This window comes from Ovis canadensis, chromosome 14, assembly GCF_042477335.2.
Source record: "Ovis canadensis isolate MfBH-ARS-UI-01 breed Bighorn chromosome 14, ARS-UI_OviCan_v2, whole genome shotgun sequence".
NCBI lineage: Eukaryota > Metazoa > Chordata > Mammalia > Artiodactyla > Bovidae > Ovis > Ovis canadensis.
The window spans coordinates 68,913,678-68,934,528 of NC_091258.1; the positions used below are offsets into that span (position 1 = coordinate 68,913,678).

A 20,851-nucleotide genomic window follows, 5' to 3' on the forward strand; every position below is an offset into this window, starting at 1 on the left:
GTATTTCTGAGTAACAGGGAAATAGGCCCCACCCCACAGCCTAACGGCCAATTAGGGCGCGATCCGCCTCTCGGAATGCAAATTACTGGAGAACTTGCCAATCACAAAGTGCCAGCCCCGCCCCCTTCTCCCACGATGACGTGCCCAGCTCCTCTTTTCTGAAGACCAATCAGAGCGCGGTCCGCGCGAATTGCCCCGGGAGCAGGACTCAGAACCCTCAACTTCCGGTTAGGGGAGTGGGTTGCCATGGTCACCAGTGAGGGGCAAGACAAGGGCCAGCGGAGCCTCCAGAGACAAAAAAAGCGAGGGGCAGATTCTGATTAGCTGCTTCCTCGCTTCCTTCACGGGTGGGCCAGATGTTTCCCCGCCTCCGTCCCATGCCTCCTGGAGCCTGTCGCCTGTCTCCTTTCTCCTCTCTTCTCTCCTCCCGTCCCGACTGGCACCCGGATCTGGGAGTCGCGCAGTTAGAACACCACCCTGCAGAAACTGCTGCAGGCTGCTGCAAGAGGCCTTTTCTGTTTTTTTGAGGGGGGTGGGGTTACGCTCAGTGTTGCTTGCGGGATGTTTGTTCCCGACCAGGGACTGAACCCACCGCAGCAGTGAAAGCGTCGAGTCCTAACACTGTATCACCAGGGAATCCTCAGAAACCCTTTTATGATAATACATTTTGCTTCCAGAAGGGCACTACACTTAAGTCTTCTAATTGTATATCTGGTTTAAGTCTTACAATAGATGAGGAAAAGGGAGCTGAAAGGTTAGAGGCCCTTCCCAGTACCACACAACTGGGTTTCGGGGAGCCTGGTTTTGAATAGCAAGTACATCTTCAGGGCCCCCACCCCATCCCACCGCCTCTGATCTTTCCACTGTGCCCGAAGTAGAAGTCGGGAAGTGATGAGAGAGTGAGAAAAAAGAAATTCAGAGAAAATGAGAGCTGGGAGAAAGAGAAAGAGACCAATAGGAAGAAAGGGGGGAGGGGTGGGAAGAACACGAATGAGTCAGGCGGAGAAAAAGTGATTAAGAATTGAAGGAAGGTGTTCACTTCAGCAGCACATATACTAAAACTGAAATGATACAGAGAAGATTATCATGGCCCGTGCGCAAGGATGACACAAATTTGCCAAGCATTCCTTATTTTTCAGGAAAAGGAAGAGTTTTAGGCATAAAGAAGAATAAAGGAGACAAAGAATCCCCAGAGGGCCGGGAAGCCAGGAGGAAGGAAGAGAATTATAGAGACTCCGAGAGAGGAGGACAGATAACCAGTGAGCTATAGAGATCCAGAGAAGGGCCAGTGACCCAGAGGGGGACAGAGACCAGGGAGGTTACAGAGAGTGAGAGAAGAGGGGAGGATGGAGATTAAGGGTGGGTTGGGAGCAGGTATGCGAGTGGAGAGGGACAAAGGCACAGAGTGGGAGCAAGGGGCAGAGCTGGGGCAGTAGTGTAGAGGAGGTGGGGCAGAGGGGAGAAAGAATGAGTGGAGGGAAAGATGAGAACAGAGGGGACGGAGGGGTAGACGTCAGCGTAGCGGACTCAGGGCCCGCCCCCTGCACGTGTACACACACACACACACACACACACACATCCCACCACCACCACACGCACACGAGGCGCAGGAAGGAGGCGCAGTCGGGAGGCACAGCAGGGTCTTTATTGAGGTGGGGCGAGCAGGCGCTCAGGGCGCGTCCAGCACCAGCAGCTTGTGCATGTACGAGTTCAGCCAGTGGCGGCGCTCGAGGGCGGCCAGCAGCCGCGCGCGCTCCCGGAAGGCCGCGTCGTCCGCCAGCGCCAGGCTCCGCCGCGACTGCGGAGCGGCCGGACCCTCCCGAGCCCCGCCGAGGGTGCGGAGTCTGCCGGGAGATGGAAAGAGGCGGTTACCGTGGGTCCCGGCCCGCGGCCCGCCGCCTGTTCTCCCCGCGGTCTAACTCGAAGCCCTGTGACTGCACCAGCTGCGAAGGGACTCGGTCTCTGTCCCCGTCTCTTGCTCTGTGTGGGTCTTCGGCTCAGTTTTCACCAGGTTCCGAGCCTCCTGAGTACAGAGACCGAGTCTGATGCCCCTGTCCGACCCCAGCGCTCGGCGCACGCGTGGCACACACCGCAGACCCAATAAACGTTGCTCAAGGAATAAACTCGTTCCTGCTTCGACTCCTTTCAAGTCTCTCAAAGCCTTTCTCAGAATTCTCTTGTATCTCTTTGTTTTGCAGATTACCTACCTGTTAACCTCCCACCTCTGTCCTCTCTGGGTCTCTCTTTCCCCTTTCTGAGTCTTTGTTCCCCATTCTCTTTGGGTCTCTTTCCACCTATCCGAGTCCCCACCCTTCCCTGGGAGACTTGGATGTCCAGCTCACCTGAAGACCTCCGCGGGAGGCAGGGCGACTCCTGAGGCCGTGCGGTGGCCCCAGGACACGAGAAGCAGGAGCAGCAGCAGCAGCCGCACCCGGGGGCTCCTGGGTACCTGGCGGGCCTCCATCACCTGCGGGGAGACAAGAAGAGCTCAGTGATGCCCGCGTCTGGGCCCAGAAACCAGACCCCGTCACCCACCCACCCACCCCCGAAGCCAATTTGCAGGGTGCCCTACCGCGCAGTGGGCTCCCGGCAGCGAGGCTGGCAGCCCCCTTATATCGCCTCCACAGCCCCCGCAGCGGCCAGTGACGCAGACCAGGGGGCCGGGGGCACCGGGTCACCCCCACCCCAGGCTCATTAGGAGCTGCCAGCGGTAATGAGGAGCCGGGGGTGGGGGGCCAGCGGCTGCCTTGTCGGCCACCCACTAATTGGGACCAAGAGCTGGGACCTGAGGAGAATCGGGAGGGGGAGAGACAGACAGACAGAGAAGTGGACACAGGGGGTGTGTCAGAGGGATAAAAATAGAGACAGGCGGAAGGACCATCAGAGCAGAAGCCAGAGACACAGAGAAAGAGAGACAGGGGAAGGAACAGAGGAGGGACCGATGGGGAGATGCAGAGACACAAAGAGATGAAGCAACCATGGGAGGGAAGGACAAAGACTGACAGAGAAGAGGAAAGAGAGGGAGAATGGGAGCAACAGAGGAAGTAAGGAAAAGGGAAGGAAGAGAGAAAAGAGAGGGGAAAGGGACCAAGAGAGCAGCTATGAGATGGAGGATCAAGGGAACGGCACTCAGAAAGACAGAAGGAGATGGAAGGACAGCCAGCCAGCCTGGGCAGAGAGATCCAGAGACAAGTCCAGGCAGGCAGAGACCAGAAAGACTGAGAGGTGGGAGACGGGTAGGAAAGAGAAGGCAAAGGGAATGGGTGGTGGTGGGATGCGAAGTCAAGTATAGTGACAGGCAAAATCAGGAAAGTCTTAGCGACACTGCACAGAAGGGAAAAAGACAGACAAGGACCCTGACTACCCTGAAGTGTCCGAGCCCTTCCCGGGGAGGAATTTGGGGGTGCTGTGACGATAAGGCCTACCCCCCAGTACTGGCTTTTAACAGGGTGAGCTCTTCACGATGGGATGGTAGGCAAAGGTTGGGAAGTCCCAAAAGGCAGCAGCAATCTGGGTCTCTGATTGACAGGACATGGGAACCGAGACTCCTAGTTCCCCAGAGGAGGGGAACAAGGCCTGGGTCTGGGAACCTGGATTCCTGGATCTGAGAGGAGAGGTCTTTGGGGGGGGGGGGACTCCCAACTCCTGGATATTGAAGTGGAAGGCTACCAGAGACCTGGATGCTTGGTGTGGGTGTAGGAGAGGGCAGAGGGCTGGGACCCCTGGGTTTGCAGGGAGGAGAGCTGGGTTGGGTCACACCCCTCAACCAAAGGATCCAGTCCCTACCTCCCTCCCCCACTCCAGAGACACTATCCTTTATCTCTGGCCCTTTAAGAGCTCAAGCTGTTGCTAGGCTCCCAGGATCCCAAGGGTGGGGATCAGTTGCATCACCTGTGCCCCTGGGACCCTACCTCCTGCCACCCCACCCAGAGCCATTCTGCAGCATTCACTGATCTCTGCATTCAGCTCTGTTCACCTGTTGTTATCTTGGACCCCACTGAGCAGGTAAGAGACCCCAGACCCCAAGAGGCCCCATCCCATTTGGGTGTATGCCCACCCCACCTCCACCTAACCCGAGAACTATCTCTGCCCAAGACCAACCTGAGACCCGGGGATCCCAGTTTCCATCCTCCATAGAGACACGAGTCCTGCCCCAAGCTGTCTCCCCTTGAAGCCTGAGGAATCCAGACCCCTTATACACCTATTTCTGGAGGATAGGAGACTCAAGAGTTTCAATCTCCTTCTAACTCAGGACCCAAGAGTTCCAGACACCCATTTCCTTTCTCTCCCGTAATCCACAACTTACCCACCCCACAAGATTTGCTCCCTCAAAATTCTAGGCATCTGAACCTTCAGGCCTCTCCTTTCTAGAGAATTAGGAATTTAGACCCACATTGCCCTCCACCCTCTGGGAAAAAGGAGTCTGAACCCACAGCAGGCTTCTTGACCAGGATCCAAGAGTCTTCTGCCTCCTCAGGTTACAGGCATTTAGGCCCCCTCATCTCTCAAATCCAGGCGGTCAGGCCCCCCAGTCGTTCCTTCTGAGCCTCCTCTAATGTAAACAACTGTTGAGTCAAGATGTCCCCAGGGCCCTTGAAGAGGGATTGATCCCATGTCCCCTCAGAGGTCTACGCACTTCACTTCGAAGCCAAAGTCAAAGATCTAGGGGCTCGGAAATGTATCTTTCTTTCCCAATTTTCCTGGGACCCCCTTTGGGGAAACAGATAAGGAAATTTACTACGACTCCCAAGAAGCCCTGTGCCTCAGTCTCCCTTAGCTACCATGCTTCCACCCCACAACCTACTGGGGAGTTGCAGGTGGCATCTCCTTTTTCTGGCTCTGACCTGGGCGGTGCTAATGTGGTCTATCTGGGGACCACTGGGAGTGGCCTCTGGAGTGGGCAGAGGCTCCGCCCAGGCAGCTCTGACCTTAACCCCTTCCTTCCCGCTCCACTACTGCTACAGGTATCACCCAAAGCTATGAAATCCTTCAGACCAATCCTCTTCCTTCTCGGCTTCCTCTTCACCTGGCTGGGCTCCAAGGCCGCCCCTACGGTCTCACTGCCTTCGGGCTCCGATTTCTTAGGGATAGACCACCCCTCCCAGCCCTCCCCTCCAGCTTCTGAAAATTCCAGTCTCTATGGATCTAACCCAGAATCCCCAGGGGCTGCTTATCCTGAGCCCTCCAAGACACCTCACGCGGTTTCCCCTGAGCCCTCCCCCCTTGCCTTCACTGAGACCCCCAGTACTGACTTCCAAGAAACCCCCCAGCAGGAGCCTCCTAAGACCCCCAAACCTAACTCACTCAACACCTCAACACCAGAGTCCCTGGACACCCTCCAAATTAACCCCTCAAAAATGATATATCCAGAACCATCTGAGACCCCCAAAGCTGACCTGACTGAACTTCCACACACAGAATCCCCTGAGGCCTCTACACCTAATTCCTCTAAAACCGCACACCCAGCATTTTCTGAGACCCCAAACCCTGACCCTACCCAAACTCCACACCAAGAATCCCCAGGGATTTCCAAGGTTAAGTCCACAGAAATCTCACACACAGAATCCCATGAGAATCTCAACTCTAATCCCTCTAAAACTTCACACCTAGGATTTTCTGGGACCCCAAACCCTGATCCTACCCAAACTCTACGTCAAGAATTCCCAGAGATTCCCAAACTTAGCTCCCCTGAGATATCACTTGCAGAAACCCCTGAGACCGCAAATTCTGACCCCACCAAAATCTTTGACCTCAGATCTCTGGAAACCCATGACTCTGACACACCAAGCTCTAAATTCCTCCAGACCCTCCATCCTGACCCTACTGAAACACCCCACCTGGCATCTCATATAGGCCACAAGCCCAACCCCACCGAGATTCTTCAAACAAAATTCCCCACAACCTTCTACCAAGACTCAACAGAGATCCCCATGGCCTCTGACCCTGAAATCTTCACTAGCCTTGCCCCAGAAACTCCTGCACTCTTCAAAGAAGAAATTACTGCTCTTAATGAGCAATCCCTGAATCCCAAACCAGAAGCACTTGCAGCCAACCAGCCCACCGCCCTTAAATTGCCCACCTCAGTTTCTCCCGGGACAGTTGATCTGAAAGCCCCCCAGAACTCTAGCCCTAAAGGGCCCGAAGCCCCTCCTCCCTCAGCCCGGATTGCAGGGCCCCCTGCTCCTCCAGGGCCCCCCAGTCAGCCGGCCCCAGCCACTCCACGGGCCCCTCAGCGGCGCAGCCGAGGTGAGAGAGTCAACACTATCATCGTGTTGGAGAGAGTGCAGGAGACCGGTGAGGGGCTGGGGGCCTGGATCCCCGGGTTTGAGGGAGTGGGGCTGGGGCCTGGACCCCCCAGTCTGAGGGAGGAGGGGCTGGGGGCCTGGATCCCTGGGTTTGAGGGAGGAGGGGCTGGGGCCTGGACCCCCCCGGGTCTGAGGGAGGAGGGGCTGGGGATCTGGATCCTGGGTCTGGGGAGGAGGGGCTGGGGGCTGGACCCCGGGGTCTGAGGGAGGAGGAGCTGGGGGTCTGGATCCTGGGTCTGGGGAGGAGAGGCTGGGGGTCTGGATCCTGGGTCTGGGGGAGGAGGGGCTAGAGGCCTGGACCCCCGGATCTGAGGGAGGAGGGGCTGGGGGTCTGGACTCCCGGATCCGAGGGCGGACGAGGGCGGGATCTGGACTCCTGGGCCTGAGGGTGGAGGGGGCTAGGAGGTTAGATTGCTCAGTCCCTGGGCCTTATTCCTCCAGGCGTGACCCTGGTGGGCCGTCCCCGGGGCGTGGCAGGCGGGGCCCTCTGCCTATTCCTCGCCGGGATCGGGCTGCTTATTGGCATTTTCCTGTTGCTGTGGTGTCTCTACCGCCGGGCGGCTCGACACCGGCCCTTCGCACACCACCGGCTCCCGAACGACGGAGATGAACCGGGTAAGCCACTCCTGCAGCGTCCCGCTCTTAAAGTGCTTGCACGTGTCCTTAACCTGGTTTCGCCTGGCACTTAAGGGCGCCCAACCTAAAAGTACAGGTCCCCATCCAAGGTCAGTAGAAGCCCTGACCCCCAATTCTCTGGAAACTTCACAAACACCTGTGAAGTTGAGCCCCCAGGGCAGCGTGGAGTTGCCCCAGGTGGGGGAAGGGCAGGTCCCTACAAGCCCCGCCCCTTCCCCCTCCTGGCGCGCGGCATGCCCCGCCCCTGCTGCGGGGACGCCACGCCTCCTTGGTATTTAAGGCCTCTTAAGATTATTCGAAAACCTGATTCCAGTGGAAGCTTGGAGTCCTCGCCCCCGTCTCCTCATCGGCCAGCGGCTCAGTAGAGGGGACAGGCCCCCGGTCAGCTCCGGGGACGAATTCGCTCCTTTGTCTCCATAGTTATACATTTGGACGCCCCGAAGGAACCCTACGACCTCTACTTTTACGCGCCGGACGCCTGGGTCCCCTCACACATCGCTACCAAGCAGCCACCGCCCACCCCGCCACTGCCCCCCAAGCTGCCTCCGCCGCCCCGCGGGGGCCGCCCCCAGCGCCTAGAACCGCTCTCCCCTGCCACACTTCCAAACAACTTCCTGTGAGCCTCTCCAGACCTGCGCCAGCCCCGGACGGAGGAAGCACCCAGGGGTCCCGTCCTCGGGGTCAGCTTTGCTACCTAGTGGTCCTCTAGAATAGAGGACACCCAGAAATGCTTTAGATGTCAGCGGAGAACACAGTCTGAGACCGAATAAATTGCGTGTACCCACAGCTGGACAACTCCTCTGGCCTAAGTCCTGGGAGAGGAGGGTGGCTGGGGTCAAGGTGACTGGGGGCTTGGGCTCCTCGGTCCGAGGGAGAAGGAGGTTGGAGATTCCCAAGGCCAGTGACGACTGGGTGTGTACACCAAAGCATTTTATTGGGAGAGGGGCAGGGCAGGATTTACAATCACAGAGACAGAGACACAAAGACACAACCCTGCCCCGGGGAAAAACACCCCTTTTCCCCAGCCCCGTTCCCTTTCCTGGGATTCTGTGACTTCTCCTTTACATATGTTCCCCCAAATTCTAAGCCGAAATAGGGGAGTCTGAGAGGGGAAGGATCCCAGATTTGGAGTCATTTAGCCCCTGAGGGACGCAATAAATGGCCACTGAGAAAATGAGGGTAGTTCAAAACCACCCAGGAGAATAAAGTGCAAGGAATTGGGGGAAAGGGAAGCGTCTTGAAACCACCATGGGGAAGTTCAATGGCGGTGGCTTCAAACCGTCGAGTTGATGGACTTGAGCAGCTGCTCTTCTTAGACCTGAAAATCGTGTCAGAAAAAGTGCATGGGGGTGAAGAGAGGCATATTAAAACTGCCATTTTGGTTGTTTCCCTAGGCAATGTGCTAAGCTGGGAGAAGGTTTCGGGGAAATTTGGTGCTGCAGCAGAGTCTGCTGGTGGGGGAGGGAAGAAGAGGTTGTAGGGGGTGGGGTGCTTGAAACTGCCATTTCCCCTCAGAAACGCTGGTGAGAATCAATCCCTAGAATGGCAGGGATAGGTGATTAGTTAAACCAACTTGGAAAAAGCAGAATACAGTTGGGAGAGATTTGAAACTTCTAGAGGAAGACCTTGAATTTTTTTGAAAGGGAAGGTGTGTTGAGTAATCTCAGGGGTTTGCCTGAGAGTCCCAGGGGTTCAAGGAAAGGGGAAGGTGCCCAAAACCACAAGAGAGAGGAAGAGTCTGAATTGTCCATTCAAATAAAGCCCTGAAAGGAGAGATTTGAAACCACTGAGGCAGAAAAGAGTGGAGAAGGGAAGCTTTAGGGGAATTTGGGTATCCTTGAAACTGCCAGTCTGCAGCTTCACTACCCCTGAGAGGCAAATAGGATGGGAAGAGGATCTGACAGCACTGGGAACAAGCGAGAGTGCTTCTTAGGCCTGAGGCAGGACAGAGAGGACTGGGGTTCCTTGACACTGTCACTCAGGCCAGAGATGTGAGGAATGGAGGTCCTGGAAACTGCCATCCAGTGGGAGGCACGTGGTCAGTAGTCCCGGACAGGGGGTGGGGGTCTTGGGGGTTGAACTGTGCTGTGTGTAGCCCCATAGGATGGAGGGGGAGCAGGGGGTGCCCCGGGGGGCTCAGCCTCATCTTCCATTTCGCTTTCGTCGCTGCCAGCTAGCTGGTCGTGGCCAACGAAGCCACATTTCTCTTCGCTCATCTCCTCAGGCTCCGCCCACGGCTGCTTCTCTCCCGAAGCGAAGACCCCGTAGAAGATGACGCCCCCATAGTGCACCAGGGAGGCAATGAGGAACACATACTGCCACTCCTCCCGAGTCTGTAGCGGGGACAACGGGGAGGTGAAGTCAGAGGACAGAGAGACAGGAGAGGGAAGGGGCGGGGCTAGTGGAAAGGGGCGAGGCTAGGGAAGGGGCGGGCCTTTTCTCTGGAAAAGGAGCCAGAGATCCAGAGAGGTGACGTATGTCAGGAAGGTGCTGTACACATTTGGAGGGCAAGTGGGTCAGGGCCCAGGCACGGACCTTGTGCTTAGTCATGGCACCCACGATGATGGGGCACACCATGCCGGACAACGTGCCCACGCCGTTGGAGATGCCCATGAGGATGCTGGCATAGCGCGGGGCGATGTCCAGGTGGTTCACGTTGAACCCTGGCGAGGCGAGCCGAGAGGCGTCACAACCGATTCCCACGCCAGTGACTCCTCCCCCAGCCTAGCCTCCCCGACTTCCCGGCCGCTTTTTCCAGTCTGCCTTTCGCCAGGCTGGGAGGTGCTCTACATGAGTCAGGAAGTTCCCCACTGAGCTGAGCAGAGCCCCCCCACCCCCACCCTCAAGCTGCAGATCGCCGGTTCTCACCGGAGATGGCGAAGCCGCTGAAGCCCACGGCGAGGACTAGGAAGGAGATGGCCACGCCCTTGGAGTGCGAGTAGCCGACCACCAACAGCAGCGTAGCTTCCATACCAAAGCCTACGGAGGGCCGCCCCCTCTGAGCACAGGCCGCCCCGCACAGCCTCTCCAGACCCACTCCTGGCTCCCAGCCTCCCCCAGTTTGACCCAGTCCTGCCACTTCCACGCCTGTCCCTGGCTTTGTACTCCATTCTGCCCGCGCCCGCCCTAACCAAGCCCTCAATTCTCCAGTGCCTGGCCCTTGACCACGTGCACAGGCTTCGCTACCCAAGCTGGGACCTCAATGGCCCCACCCCCTGACTAGACCACGCCCCACCCCGGCACCTTCAGGGCTTCCCTCTCAGTCCCCATTCATTACACTCACACCTTTGTCTCTCCAGGTGCCCCTCTTCATCACCCAGTTCCCATCCTACTCTGGCCAGCCTCGTATAGGCCCCGTCCTTCCAGACCCAACGTGGTCTCGCCTTTGCTTCACCTGGGCAGCCACACCCACCTTGTCCATCTACAGACACTGCCCCGGAGGCTGCCACCTAAGATTCGTTCCTGCCAGACCTGGTCTCACTCAGGCTCTGCCTTTTGGACACGCCCCATGGATTCGCCCTCTGACCCCGCCCCATCCGCCATGGTCCAGCCCCCTAGATCCGCCCAGCCATGCTCCGCCCATTCCAGCCAGGTCCCAGACCAGATCCAGGCCCCGCCCCACTCACCCCCACAGTTCATCAACTTGCGCACGTTGGTGGTGGACATGATGCGGCGGCTCCTCAGGAAGTCGGCGATCTGGCCTCCAATGGGCACGATGATGGTCATCACCAGGTGAGGCAACGCTGACACCAGGCCCACCTGCGCCGGCGGGCGTACAAGGCGTCGCGGCTCAGCGGCCACCTGCCTGGGGGTCTCACCACGGCTCAGGTACCATGGGCTTCCTCCCTGCCCCCTTTCCAACCCCTTGGGATCCAGGTTCCTCTCCTTCCCGCGCTCACCCTCCCGCCGCGCCCGCAGCTCTCCCCTTCCGGGCCCAACCTTGCTGATCTCGAAACCGAACACTTCTTCGAAGTAGGCAGGCTGGGAGATAAGAAGCAGGTAGAAAGTCCAGCTACGACAGAAGTTGGCCACGATAATGGCGTAGACTGGCATGGACGTGAAGAAGCGCCTCCAGGGTGTGTTAAACTTCTGTGGTGGGGGAGAGGAGGGAAGGGCTGCTAAGACAGAGAACAGGCCTGGGCGCTCTCCAAGTCCCTTCAGGGATCCCACGACAGTCCCGCAGAGACCCAGATTTCCCTGTCTCACTAAAGCCGGAGGCAGGGTCGCCAGCCTGACTGCGTCCCCATGGGAAGGCTGACATCCTAGCCTCAGTGGTCCTCAGGCTGGCGGGTGTCCAGACCCCACGATGACCTTCAGAGAGTCATAAATGTGGACCCAAGAGTCTCCTTCCACCCAATTATGCCCCCTAATTCGAGCCTCACCCACCCTGAGGTCTGAGCAAAACGCCACATTCTAATCCGCCTCTGCAGGTTTAACCACGCCCATCAGTGGTTCCGCCCACCTCACTACCTAGCCCTGCTCTCCGCACCTGCTAACCCCGTCCTCCCTGGGCTTTGATCACGCCTCCTAGGTTCTAGCGCCATCCAACTGGCGATCCCATCGTCTCTTCTAAATGTCTATGGAAATGTCTATGTAGATCTACCAAGATCCGCAAGCAGTGAGGATTCAAAGCCCCTCTTCCTCTGGTCTCCCTGCCTTGATAACTCTCCTCTCCCCACCGCGCCCCAGCCTCCCCAGGCTTGGGCCCGGACCGTGACGGGGTTCATGAGCTTGGCGCTCTCGCCGATGGCGTCCTCGATGTACTTGCGCTCCTCCTCCGAAATGCTAGGGTGCAGCGCCGGGGACTCGTAGGAGACGAGCAGCCAGAACAGATACCAGAAGATCCCGAAGCTGCCTGGTGGGTGGAGGGGGTCAGGAGGAGGATGGAAGCGAGGTGACGACCGGCCTCTCTCTGCCCCGGCACCACCCGGACCCAGGCGTCCGGGCCCCTCACCATAGACGTAGAATACAGAGCTCCATCCTGAGTACTGCACCAGGACTCCGGCGAGAGGCATCGCGACCACCGCCCCAGCATAGGAACCTAACGGGGAGGGTGCAGAATGGAGAAGAGCGGATCTTTCCTCAAACGCAGTAGTGCGGATTCCCAGCCCCTACCTTCCTGGGACACAGAAGTACCGGCCACTGCCCCTACTCCCTTAGACACGTCGGTCTGGGTCACCAGCCCCCTCCTCTCGCAGATCCGGGAGTTCAAGCCCACAACCTCCTCCTCCCTCCATCGAAGAGTCTAGACTCCAGCACCCCCACCCCCACCAGCCTCAGACCCACGAGTCCGGATCCCAGCCCCTTCCTCTCACCGCAAAAGGCTGTCGTCGCCAGGCGACTCCGCTCTAAGGGCGGGGCCCATTTGCTCCAGATCCCATGGCAGGCAGGGTACGTGACCCCCTAGGGAAGAGAAAACCAAAGTCAACGAGAAAAGGTGGGGTCGGAACGGCAATGGGGTCATAGGGGGCGGAGCTTTACCTCTACCAACCCCTGCAGGATCCTCACGAAGATGACACAGCCATAGTGGACACGGGCAGCCGAGGGGATCAGCATGTTTAGAGTGGAGGTAGCCACAATAGCAAAGCCGAAAACCCTGATAGGAAAAGTTGTGTTCCGAGAAGAGTCCAGCTATCCTGCCAGACCTAGGACTCTGCCCTTTCCTCCTTCAGCAGGCCAGGCCCCGCGCCCCCAGAACCCCCGGCCCCACCTTCTATGAGACTCCCCACTTCCACAATACAAACCCCACCTTTCCCTAGGGCCTCGCCCCGAACCCAGGCTCCTCCAGTTTTTCCGGAGTCAGCCCCCAAATGCAAGGCCACAGCCTCTAACTCCACCCACACAGTTGTAGTTTCTGCCCACTTTGAGACATCCGCCCCGCCCCCTGAATACCTGTTGGCTGCGAATTTTTGGCAGATAAATCCTCCAGGAATCTGGGTGACAATGTAGCCCCAGAAAAAGGAGCCGTGTATGAGGCCAACAGTCTCTGGATCCCAGTTGAACTGAGCTTTCTGTGGGCCAAAAGGCACATCAAACCATCACCCCTGCTCCAGAGGCTCTGCTTCTCCACCAATCAGCAGCCGCAGACAGTCCCTCAGCCAATCAGCAACAAGGATCCCCTCTCGCCTTCAAAACCTGCCAATCAGAGCTCGGGCCATCTACCCCAACTTTGCTCCTCCATGTTGCTAGGGCCGCACTACCTTAGCAACAGAGCCTGCTGCTGCCTAGAGGCCTAGCTCTGTCTGCTTGCCTGCCTCAGGGTCCCTTCTCTTAATGCGTAGGAGCCCATATATGGGGTACGTTTCTTCCTCCACTTCTAACCAATGTACAAACTGTTTGCAGATTGGATGGGTTCTAGGAAGAGACAAGAAGTAGCCAAAGGGTTGGGCATGATTGGAAAAGAACAGGGGCAGGTAGGCCACAGCCCAAATCAGGATTTTTTTTTTTGGAGGCAGGGGCATGGCCTATATGGAAATTAAAACAGAAAATCTGAGACGAAGCGGGGCTTTAGGTTAATGGCCAGAGCAGAGGTAGAAGGGATATAAGCAGCGGTGGAACTTCCAAAAAGCCAGAATCAAAATTTACGGTGGGGCCTTCCCTGGCGGTCCAGTGGTTAAGACTCTCCCTTCCAATACAGGGTTTGATCCCTGGTAGGAGAGCTAAGATCCCACATGCCTTATGGCCAAAGAAACAAAACAGAAGCAATGTTGTAATAAATTCAATAAAGACTTCATCAAAAAAAAAATCTTAAAAAAAAAAAAATCACGGTGGAGGGACTTCCCTGGTGGTCAAGTGTGTAGGATTCCCTGCTTCCACTGCAAGGGGGTGCTGGTTAGATCCCTGCTTGAGAAAGTTCCGCAAGCCGCAAGGTACGGCAACAACAACAACAAAAAATTCACGGAGCCTGAGTTGGCCTGGGAGTAACATTCAACACTGGAACAGGTGCAGGAGATGCAGGTGGAGCAAAGTTGCTAGGATGCCCAAAATGAAACAGGAGCAGCCATATCATAGGGAACCAAACGCTTGGAAGAGTCTACACTTGGAAAGCAGAGAGGTGAAACAAATAGGAGCGGGGCTTCATTTAGATAAGGGCAGGACTTAGGAAAAGAGAGCCCTGAGGTGAGGTGGAGCTGAGGTTGTGTGCCAAGGGTCCAACTCTTTGTGACCCCGTGGACTGTAGCCCAGCAGGCTCCTCTGTCCATGAGATTCTCCAGGCAAGTATATCGGATTGGGTTGCCATGCCCGTCTCCAGGGGAACTTCCCCAGCCAGGGATTGAACCCACATCTCATGTCTCCTACCACTAGCGCCACCTGGTTAGGGCCCATGGTGGGGCAGCGCAAAAAGGCGGGTCTACTCAGGCCGGGGCGTGGAAGGGGCGTGGTCTAGGCCTCGCGTAGGCGAGTGTGACGTCATCAGAGGGCCTGGGCAGGGTTTCCCCCAGCCTCAGGCAGCTCCCGTCCCCGAGCTACCTGCATCACCACGTGGCCCCCGCGGTGGGTCGTGCTGTTGTTGACCATGGAGACGATGGCCACGCCCAGGTTGCAGCGGATGCCAAAGCTAATGCAGAAGCCCAGACCGCTCATGATGGCGATAATGTAGCGGCGAGGGAGGCCAAAGCAGGTGCAATCCACGACCGGCGGGTCCCGGGTCTGCGTCGTGACCGGGCGCCCATCTGCACTCAGCTCCAGCGTCTCGGCACCTTCTTGCCGCTTCTCCAGAAGACTGCGGCGAGGCAGCAAGGATCAGACTCGGACGTCCGGGCCCCTAGCCCCCTCCTCCCCATGACACGAGTCAGGGCAAAACTTGTTTTTCAAAACCAGGGATTCTAAACCCGCAACCCCTCTTTCCCCAAGAGTTCAGCCTCTAACTTCCTTCTCCCTCCAGGAATCTGGACCCCTGGTCTCCATCTCCCTCAGACGAGTAATTCCCACGCGCCCCCAGCCCCTTCCTTCCTCAGACTAGAGAATGGAACTCCCCAGTTCCCTTCTCCGCTAGCCTTGTCACCTCTCAACTCAGTTGTTTTAGGCTATCCTTTGTGATCCAAAACCCTGTGCCCCCAGCCCCCATCCCCAAGGCCCAGAGACTCTCTCCAGCCCCGTCTTCCAGATATGAGTCTATTTGAGGAAGCAAAAGGCGCTAAGGAGATGCCTCAGCAAAGGTGTCAAAAGAACAGATGCTTCTCAGCCACATCTGCTATATATACCGCACCCCTCCCCTGCCCCGGGGCATGCCCTGCCGGGCTTCCAGGCCCAGGTGTGGGGCTGACATCCAGCTGACTCCATTCAGCCACTGGAAGCCCACTCCCAGGGATCGGGAGTGGGAGGGGGAGGGGTGGGAGAGGTCCAGGGCACTGGAATCCAGCAGCCCAGCTGGATATATCTGGGGAAACTTGAGTTCAGGCTGTCAGTCTGGGGGGTGGGGAGGAGTGGCGGGTGGTGTCCTGGCAAGGGACAGATGGCCCTGGTAGGGGGGTTGGCTCAGTCCCCAGCGTGACTCTCGCCCCCGCCTGTTCTGGATCCAGGATTGAATCTGTGACGACGGATAGGGTACTTGGAGGGCCACCTCCATTCCAGAGAGAGGCTGCAGGGAGAAAGAGGTGCCCTGAGATAGACGTGGAAAAATTCAAAAGGATGTCAGAAATGGAGTCGGGGGGTGGAGAGAACAGAGAATGAGAGAAAAAGGATCAGAGACACAGGAGGGAGAGAGACTCAGAGAGAAGGAAACAGACTCCCAGGGAGGGAGAAACAGACAACCAGTCTGAAAGAGACCGGGGCAGAGACCCTGAAAAAAGATGGGGGAAAGGGGCAGGACAGAGACCCTGAGAAGGAAAGGGACTGAAACCCAGTGAGGGACCCAAAGACAAGTGGGTACAGAAACCCAGGAGAGAGAACGCAGAGACAGAAACCCAGAACGCTGAGAGAAAGACGAAAAGACAAGGAGCCTGAGGAGAGACAGGCTAGGGACATGATGTGTGAGGCGTGGCTCCTCTCCGAGGCCGGTAGGCAGCCAGGGGATCCGGCTGGATCCCAGGAAGGGGCTAGAACAGATGGAGGCGAGGGAGACTGGGACGGGGGAGGAAAGAACAGCCAGACGGCCTGGGAGGAGGCGGGTGGAAGAGATGGGAACACAGCAACCCTCCCCATCCTGGAACTTAAGGAAGTGGGGGAGGGCGTTAAGAAAGTGGGGAGACTGGGGGAACGGATAGAAACTAGGGGGACGACGAATAAGACCCTGGGTAGGGGACAATGAGCCAGAGAGTGGGGAACAGAAGCCCCCTAGAATGAATAGTGCACGGCGGTAGGCACTGGCCCCTCCCATTAGAACAGGTCGGCCAATGAAATTAAACTTTGACCCAGGTTGCCCTCGCATGCGGTTTGACCCTGAAACTCAAGAGGGGATTGCAGCCCCCGAAATTTGATATTCATTGTTAATATGAGGACATAGATCTCGGATCAAGGTTTTCTAAACAAAGGAACGCAGTCTCAGTATTCTGTATCTGTAAAATGGGGGCATGAGTAGAATGTGAGGTTACAAAGATAATGTCACTTCAAGGTGACATTATCATTTCAGGAGAACTAGAGATGCAGAGGTGAAGGTGGCTCCAATGCTTCATGGAGGGTAAGAACACATCGCTTTGCCCTCTCAGGATGCCTGGAACTCAGGGTTAGGAACTTGGTGATGATGAAAGGCCGTGATTAGGGAGCAGGTAGGGCACTTTCCTGATGGTTCAGACAGTAAAGAATCTGCCTGTAATGTGGGAGACCTGGGTTAGATTCCTGGGTCAGGAAGATCCCCTGGGGAAGGGAAGGGCTACCCATTCCAGTTTTCTTGCCTGGAGAATTCCATGGACAGAGGAGACTGACAGGCTACAACCCATCGGGTTGCAGAGTCAGACTGCCCCCTTCCACTTTCTTTCACCCAAAATAAAGAGTGTCTCAGCCTCCATCTGTGGGTCTCTGCCTCTGCTTCTCAGAGATTCTCAGTCCACTCCCCTACTCCCGCCTCCCCAGTCTCTGTCCTCATGTCCCTTTGGTTCTCCCTTACCCTCCCATTGTACAACTGGGAAGACTGAGGCTCAGGAAACAGAAGCAGCATGTCCAAGGTCACACACAAGCAGCAGTGGGACCTGATCACTTCCTGGCCCTCCGCATCACCCTGCCCCAGGCCTGGCTCTCAAAAAGGAGGCATATTGGCTCCTGTCTCTTGCTGTATTCCCTTTCCCCCCTTGTCCTTGTCCCAAGTCACCCTGGGTTGCTATGTGTTTCCTGATCTGAGGGAGTTTTCCACCCACTCCAGCAGCACTCATCTCGAGGAAATCTGCAGCCCCCACCCAAGACTTGGGTGGGAGACTGACCTGGGTTCAAAAGATGCCATGTGTACTCAGCCACGGACTTCCCCCTTTTCCCAATGGTGCCTCAGTTTCCCCAGCTTCGTCTAGAGGATTAAAAGGAGTCCGGTGTGGGCATTTCCCCCTCTCAGCAATCACCAAAGCAGACCCCAGGATTCAGATGCGATTGTTCTGGGCTCAAACTCCTTAGTGACTGTCCTGGTGGGAACCCTGAACTCTGGGGTCTCTAGGGGCTCCCAAGGCAGCTGAAAGACGTGACGATCAGGCAGAGTCAGACAGAGAGAAACCCAGACACAGGAGAAGCGGAGACTGAGGAAGAAAGAGCGTGAGAAACACATTCCTCCTGCCTCCATCCCCCTTCCCAACCCCCTCCTCCAGCACGTCTCTCTCCCCCTCCTGACTTCACGCTGATGTATTTTGAGAAACTCGTGAAAGGAGGTGAGAAAAAGGGTGGGGAGGGGCTGGAAGATTGGGAAAAAGAAAGGGTGAGGTTATCTCAGCTTCTCCACCCCCTCCCCAACACTGCGCCATCCTCCTGCCCCCTCCCTTCTGTCCAGGTTTATTCCTATCTCTCAGGTTACTAAAGGGTGGGGTAAGTTTGGAGTGCGGAGGTAATCTGCGGCAAGCAGGACGAGTGTTAGACTTAGAGGAGAACTTGCATGGTATAGTAAGCTGCACTGAACAGTAATCAAAGATAGGGTCAGGACTATGGGTCACGGGGACCCCAGGGTCTGAGGGAATGGCAGCAGGGCATGGTGCTGATGAGGCCCCAACTCCTCCCCACACTGTGGCCAGATATTTTTAGGCTTCTCCGCAGCTGAGTAATTTCTCTGACTTGGAGCCAGGGCTGGGGTTGGGGGTGAGAGACTCAGGAGAGGTGTAGCAGACTGCTCTGGGGACACCCAGGTCATCGGGGTCATCTCCTTGACTGGGAGGAAGTCCCTCTCAGCCCTAGTCTATACCCTTTGGAAAGTCCATCCTACTCCAGAAGCCTAATGTTTGGCCTGCAACTCCCTTCTCCATCAGAGACCCAGGATACCCTGGCTTCTTCCTCCCAGCTTAGCTCTCCTCAAGGACATGGACCAATGGGCCTCAATCCGATTTAGCTTCAGATTAAACTCTCTGAGAGATCGTAACTGACAAACACACAGAGATGGAGAGATCTGGGATGAGCTAGTAAAAAACACCAGAAAGAGTGCCCGAGTTCCTAAAGGAGAGTGTCAGAAACCTTAGGGCAGGGAGTTGGGGGACAGAGACTCAGAGAAAGAGACAAAGACCCAGAGACAGAGTTGTAGAGATCTAGTGAGAGCGAGAGAGAGGGATGGGGACTCAGAGATAAAAGGAAATAGATACTTAGAGAGAGTGGACAGAGATCTGGAGAGAGGAGGCAGAGAGAATATAGGTGAAGGGAGACCCAGAAGCCGGCGAGGGAAACAGAGATCCAGAAGAGGGGGATATATATTTATAATCCCAGAGAAAAGGGCAGAGAGCCTAGGGATGGGGTGGGGCGCAGAAAAATGATGGATGAGACCGGACCGTCGGAGACCGAGGGAGAAAACTGGACAGATGGGAGCGCCCGCCTCTCAACGCATGGGTACCGCCTGTCCAGCTGTCCATCTGCGCCCAGGTGGGAATGAGCGTCCTCCTCAGACCCTCGCGTTCTTCCACACCCAGGACCCCCACCACGCTCACCGGTGTAGCTTCCCGAGGGCGCGACCGGCTAGCTTCCGAAACTCCTCCTGGCGGAACTCCATGGTGACCGCCCCTGCTGCCGGACCCCCCCCCGCCGATCCCCCCGCCCGCGGGCCCGGGAGGCCGCGTCCGGGTACCCGGGGTCCGCCCCGGCCCGGCCGGCCCCGCAGCTCCGCTCGGGGGGAAGGAGGCTGCGAGTGCGGGCTGTCTGGGGGCTGTCACCGGACTCAGCGTCGGGGGCGGGGTGGGGCGGGACAAGGCCCCGCCCACCCTACTATACCCCGCCCCTTGCATTCTAGTCCCGCCCACCTTCCACTGCCATTCATCCAGGTACTCGCCTCGCCCAAGACCAAGCCTATGGGTTTTGAACCCACTTGTCTGGGTTGCATCGCTCCCAGATCAGTCCCTTCCCGGAGGTACTTCTCCCTCACTCATTCCCCACCAGCTCTTCTATCCCAGATTCTCTCTCCTCCAGAGTTCTTTCCTGAGACTTGCTCCCGCCGCTTGTTTCCCCTAATTTCGTGCTCGCATTTTCATCTTCCTCTAAATATCCTCCAGCGTTTTGTCCTCCCAGTCCTACCTCGCCGAATTTCTGTGCCCCCCAGTTCCTCATCCTGCCCGGGCACGCCATCCCCAACCAGCCACATCCTCAGTTTCAACTTTCTCATTCAGAAGGTTCTTTTCTCATTCAGGGAATTCCTTCCCCTTTCATGGATTCCAACCCTCATTTCGATCCACCCATTGTCCCCTCTCGTTCTTCCCCATCCACCTGTTTCCATCTTTCCCCTTTTAGATTCCATGTCCCTCCAGTTCTATTTCCCCTCTTGGCCCACCACCCCTTCCAGTTCCTTCATTTCCAATTTCCTTCCCTCTGGGTTCATCTCTTCAGAGTTATACTCCCCCTACCCTCATTGCTGGTCATTATTCCCTCCCTAGCCTCGGATCTATCCCTGCCCTTTTATTTCTCTCATCCTGAGTTCTGTCCCCACCCCTTGAGTGTGTCCCCTTGGATATTTCTTTACCCCTGAGTTCTGTCCCTTCTCCTGGGATCTATCCCTGCTTTGATTTTTGCCCACACCCTCTGGAACCCGATCCAGGTATACATCTTTGAGTACTTTCCCCGCCCGTGAGTTCTCTTCCCTCCCTCTGGGATCTGTCTCCGCCCCCTGGGATCTGTCCCCGCCCTCTGAACTCTTATTGCACCCCTGAATTCCAGCCCTGCCCCTCTGGGGTTGAACTTCGACAGTCCTTGGCCATCTCCTGCCCGAAGGCAGTTCCTGCTCCGCTCCTTTCGCCGCCAGCCCCTTTCCCCGACGCCGAGTCCACCTCCAGATCCAGCCCCCAGGAGGGTGCTCCTTTCCTCATCGCCTCCCGGCGTCGGGCCAAAAATGCACTTGGGATTAAAATTTCATGATGCGGCACAGGTCCGCGAGGGAGTGGGAGGGAGCAGCCAGCGCGGCGGGCGGGCGCCAAGGACGGGGCGCAGCCTCTCGCCTCTAGCTTTGCCTCGCTGGGTCTTTTGGTGTCACAGTTTTGCCTGTATTTGAGAAAACCTCGAATTCTTAGGGAGGAGAGGCTGGGGGCTGGGACTCCTGGGTTCGAGGGAGAAGGGAGCCGGGAGCTCGGACTCCAGAGTCTGGGGGAGAAGCCCGCGGAGCCGTCCGCACGCGCCACCCTGCGGCGGCAGAATCCCCGGTCTGGGTGTGGAGGCGGCGGCCGCGGCTCCGAGCCAGGTGTGAAGGTGGAGCAGATGGTGAAGAGGAGGGAGTGGGAGGGGAGCCCCGCGGCTGCCAGATCCCGAGCCTTCGCCGGAACCATCACCATGGAGACCGCGGAAGGCAGAGAGGACCCAGCCCCACATTTTCGGGA

General features: G+C 57.2%; 3 protein-coding genes and 1 non-coding gene across 4 annotated transcripts; 2 read left to right on the forward strand and 2 right to left on the reverse strand.

Annotated features, from left to right (window-relative positions):
- The first annotated feature begins 1,031 nt into the window (after positions 1 to 1,031).
- LOC138419887 (U6 spliceosomal RNA) lies at positions 1,032 to 1,136 on the forward strand. The gene has a single exon (XR_011249138.1). It is a non-coding gene; the product is annotated as a U6 spliceosomal RNA (small nuclear RNA).
- Positions 1,137 to 1,669: 533 nt separating this feature from the next.
- PTH2 (parathyroid hormone 2) lies at positions 1,670 to 2,464 on the reverse strand. The gene is made up of 2 exons (XM_069552790.1): positions 2,343 to 2,464; positions 1,670 to 1,844 (listed from the first exon to the last, which is right to left on the reverse strand). The coding sequence occupies exons 1-2, from the start codon at positions 2,462 to 2,464 to the stop codon at positions 1,670 to 1,672; spliced, it is 297 nt and encodes a 98-aa protein (XP_069408891.1).
- Positions 2,465 to 4,979: 2,515 nt separating this feature from the next.
- GFY (golgi associated olfactory signaling regulator) lies at positions 4,980 to 7,713 on the forward strand. Its single transcript, XM_069552654.1, has 4 exons — positions 4,980 to 5,539; positions 5,684 to 6,294; positions 6,747 to 6,920; positions 7,362 to 7,713. Exons 1-4 carry the CDS (start codon positions 4,980 to 4,982, stop codon positions 7,559 to 7,561), a joined length of 1,545 nt encoding a protein of 514 aa, XP_069408755.1. The 3' UTR covers positions 7,562 to 7,713.
- A 141-nt stretch (positions 7,714 to 7,854) lies between these two features.
- SLC17A7 (solute carrier family 17 member 7) lies at positions 7,855 to 19,629 on the reverse strand. Its single transcript, XM_069552431.1, has 13 exons — positions 19,563 to 19,629; positions 18,983 to 19,157; positions 14,412 to 14,664; positions 12,834 to 12,952; positions 12,423 to 12,537; positions 12,257 to 12,344; positions 11,896 to 11,982; positions 11,654 to 11,796; positions 10,881 to 11,030; positions 10,568 to 10,700; positions 9,810 to 9,920; positions 9,477 to 9,604; positions 7,855 to 9,274 (listed from the first exon to the last, which is right to left on the reverse strand). The coding sequence occupies exons 1-13, from the start codon at positions 19,627 to 19,629 to the stop codon at positions 8,981 to 8,983; spliced, it is 1,863 nt and encodes a 620-aa protein (XP_069408532.1). The 3' UTR covers positions 7,855 to 8,980.
- Between the last annotated feature and the right edge of the window lie 1,222 nt (positions 19,630 to 20,851).

Bases quoted from the DNA above. Each gene is read 5' to 3' on its own strand.
- PTH2 (XM_069552790.1), bottom strand. From the start codon at position 2,464: ATGGAGGCCCGCCAGGTACCCAGGAGCCCCCGGGTGCGGCTGCTGCTG. The intron at 1,845-2,342 runs GTGAGCTGGACA...ATCTCCCGGCAG, and splicing joins CCTCCCGCGGAGGTCTTCAG to ACTCCGCACCCTCGGCGGGG.
- GFY (XM_069552654.1), top strand. From the start codon at position 4,980: ATGAAATCCTTCAGACCAATCCTCTTCCTTCTCGGCTTCCTCTTCACC. The intron at 5,540-5,683 runs GTCCACAGAAAT...TCCCAAACTTAG, and splicing joins CCAGGGATTTCCAAGGTTAA to CTCCCCTGAGATATCACTTG. The intron at 6,921-7,361 runs GTAAGCCACTCC...TTGTCTCCATAG, and splicing joins GAACGACGGAGATGAACCGG to TTATACATTTGGACGCCCCG.
- SLC17A7 (XM_069552431.1), bottom strand. From the start codon at position 19,629: ATGTGGCTGGTTGGGGATGGCGTGCCCGGGCAGGATGAGGAACTGGGG. The intron at 11,983-12,256 runs GTGAGAGGAAGG...CCTCCCCGTTAG, and splicing joins GGCGACGACAGCCTTTTGCG to GTTCCTATGCTGGGGCGGTG. The intron at 11,031-11,653 runs GTCCGGGCCCAA...CCCCCACCACAG, and splicing joins AGCTCATGAACCCCGTCACG to AAGTTTAACACACCCTGGAG.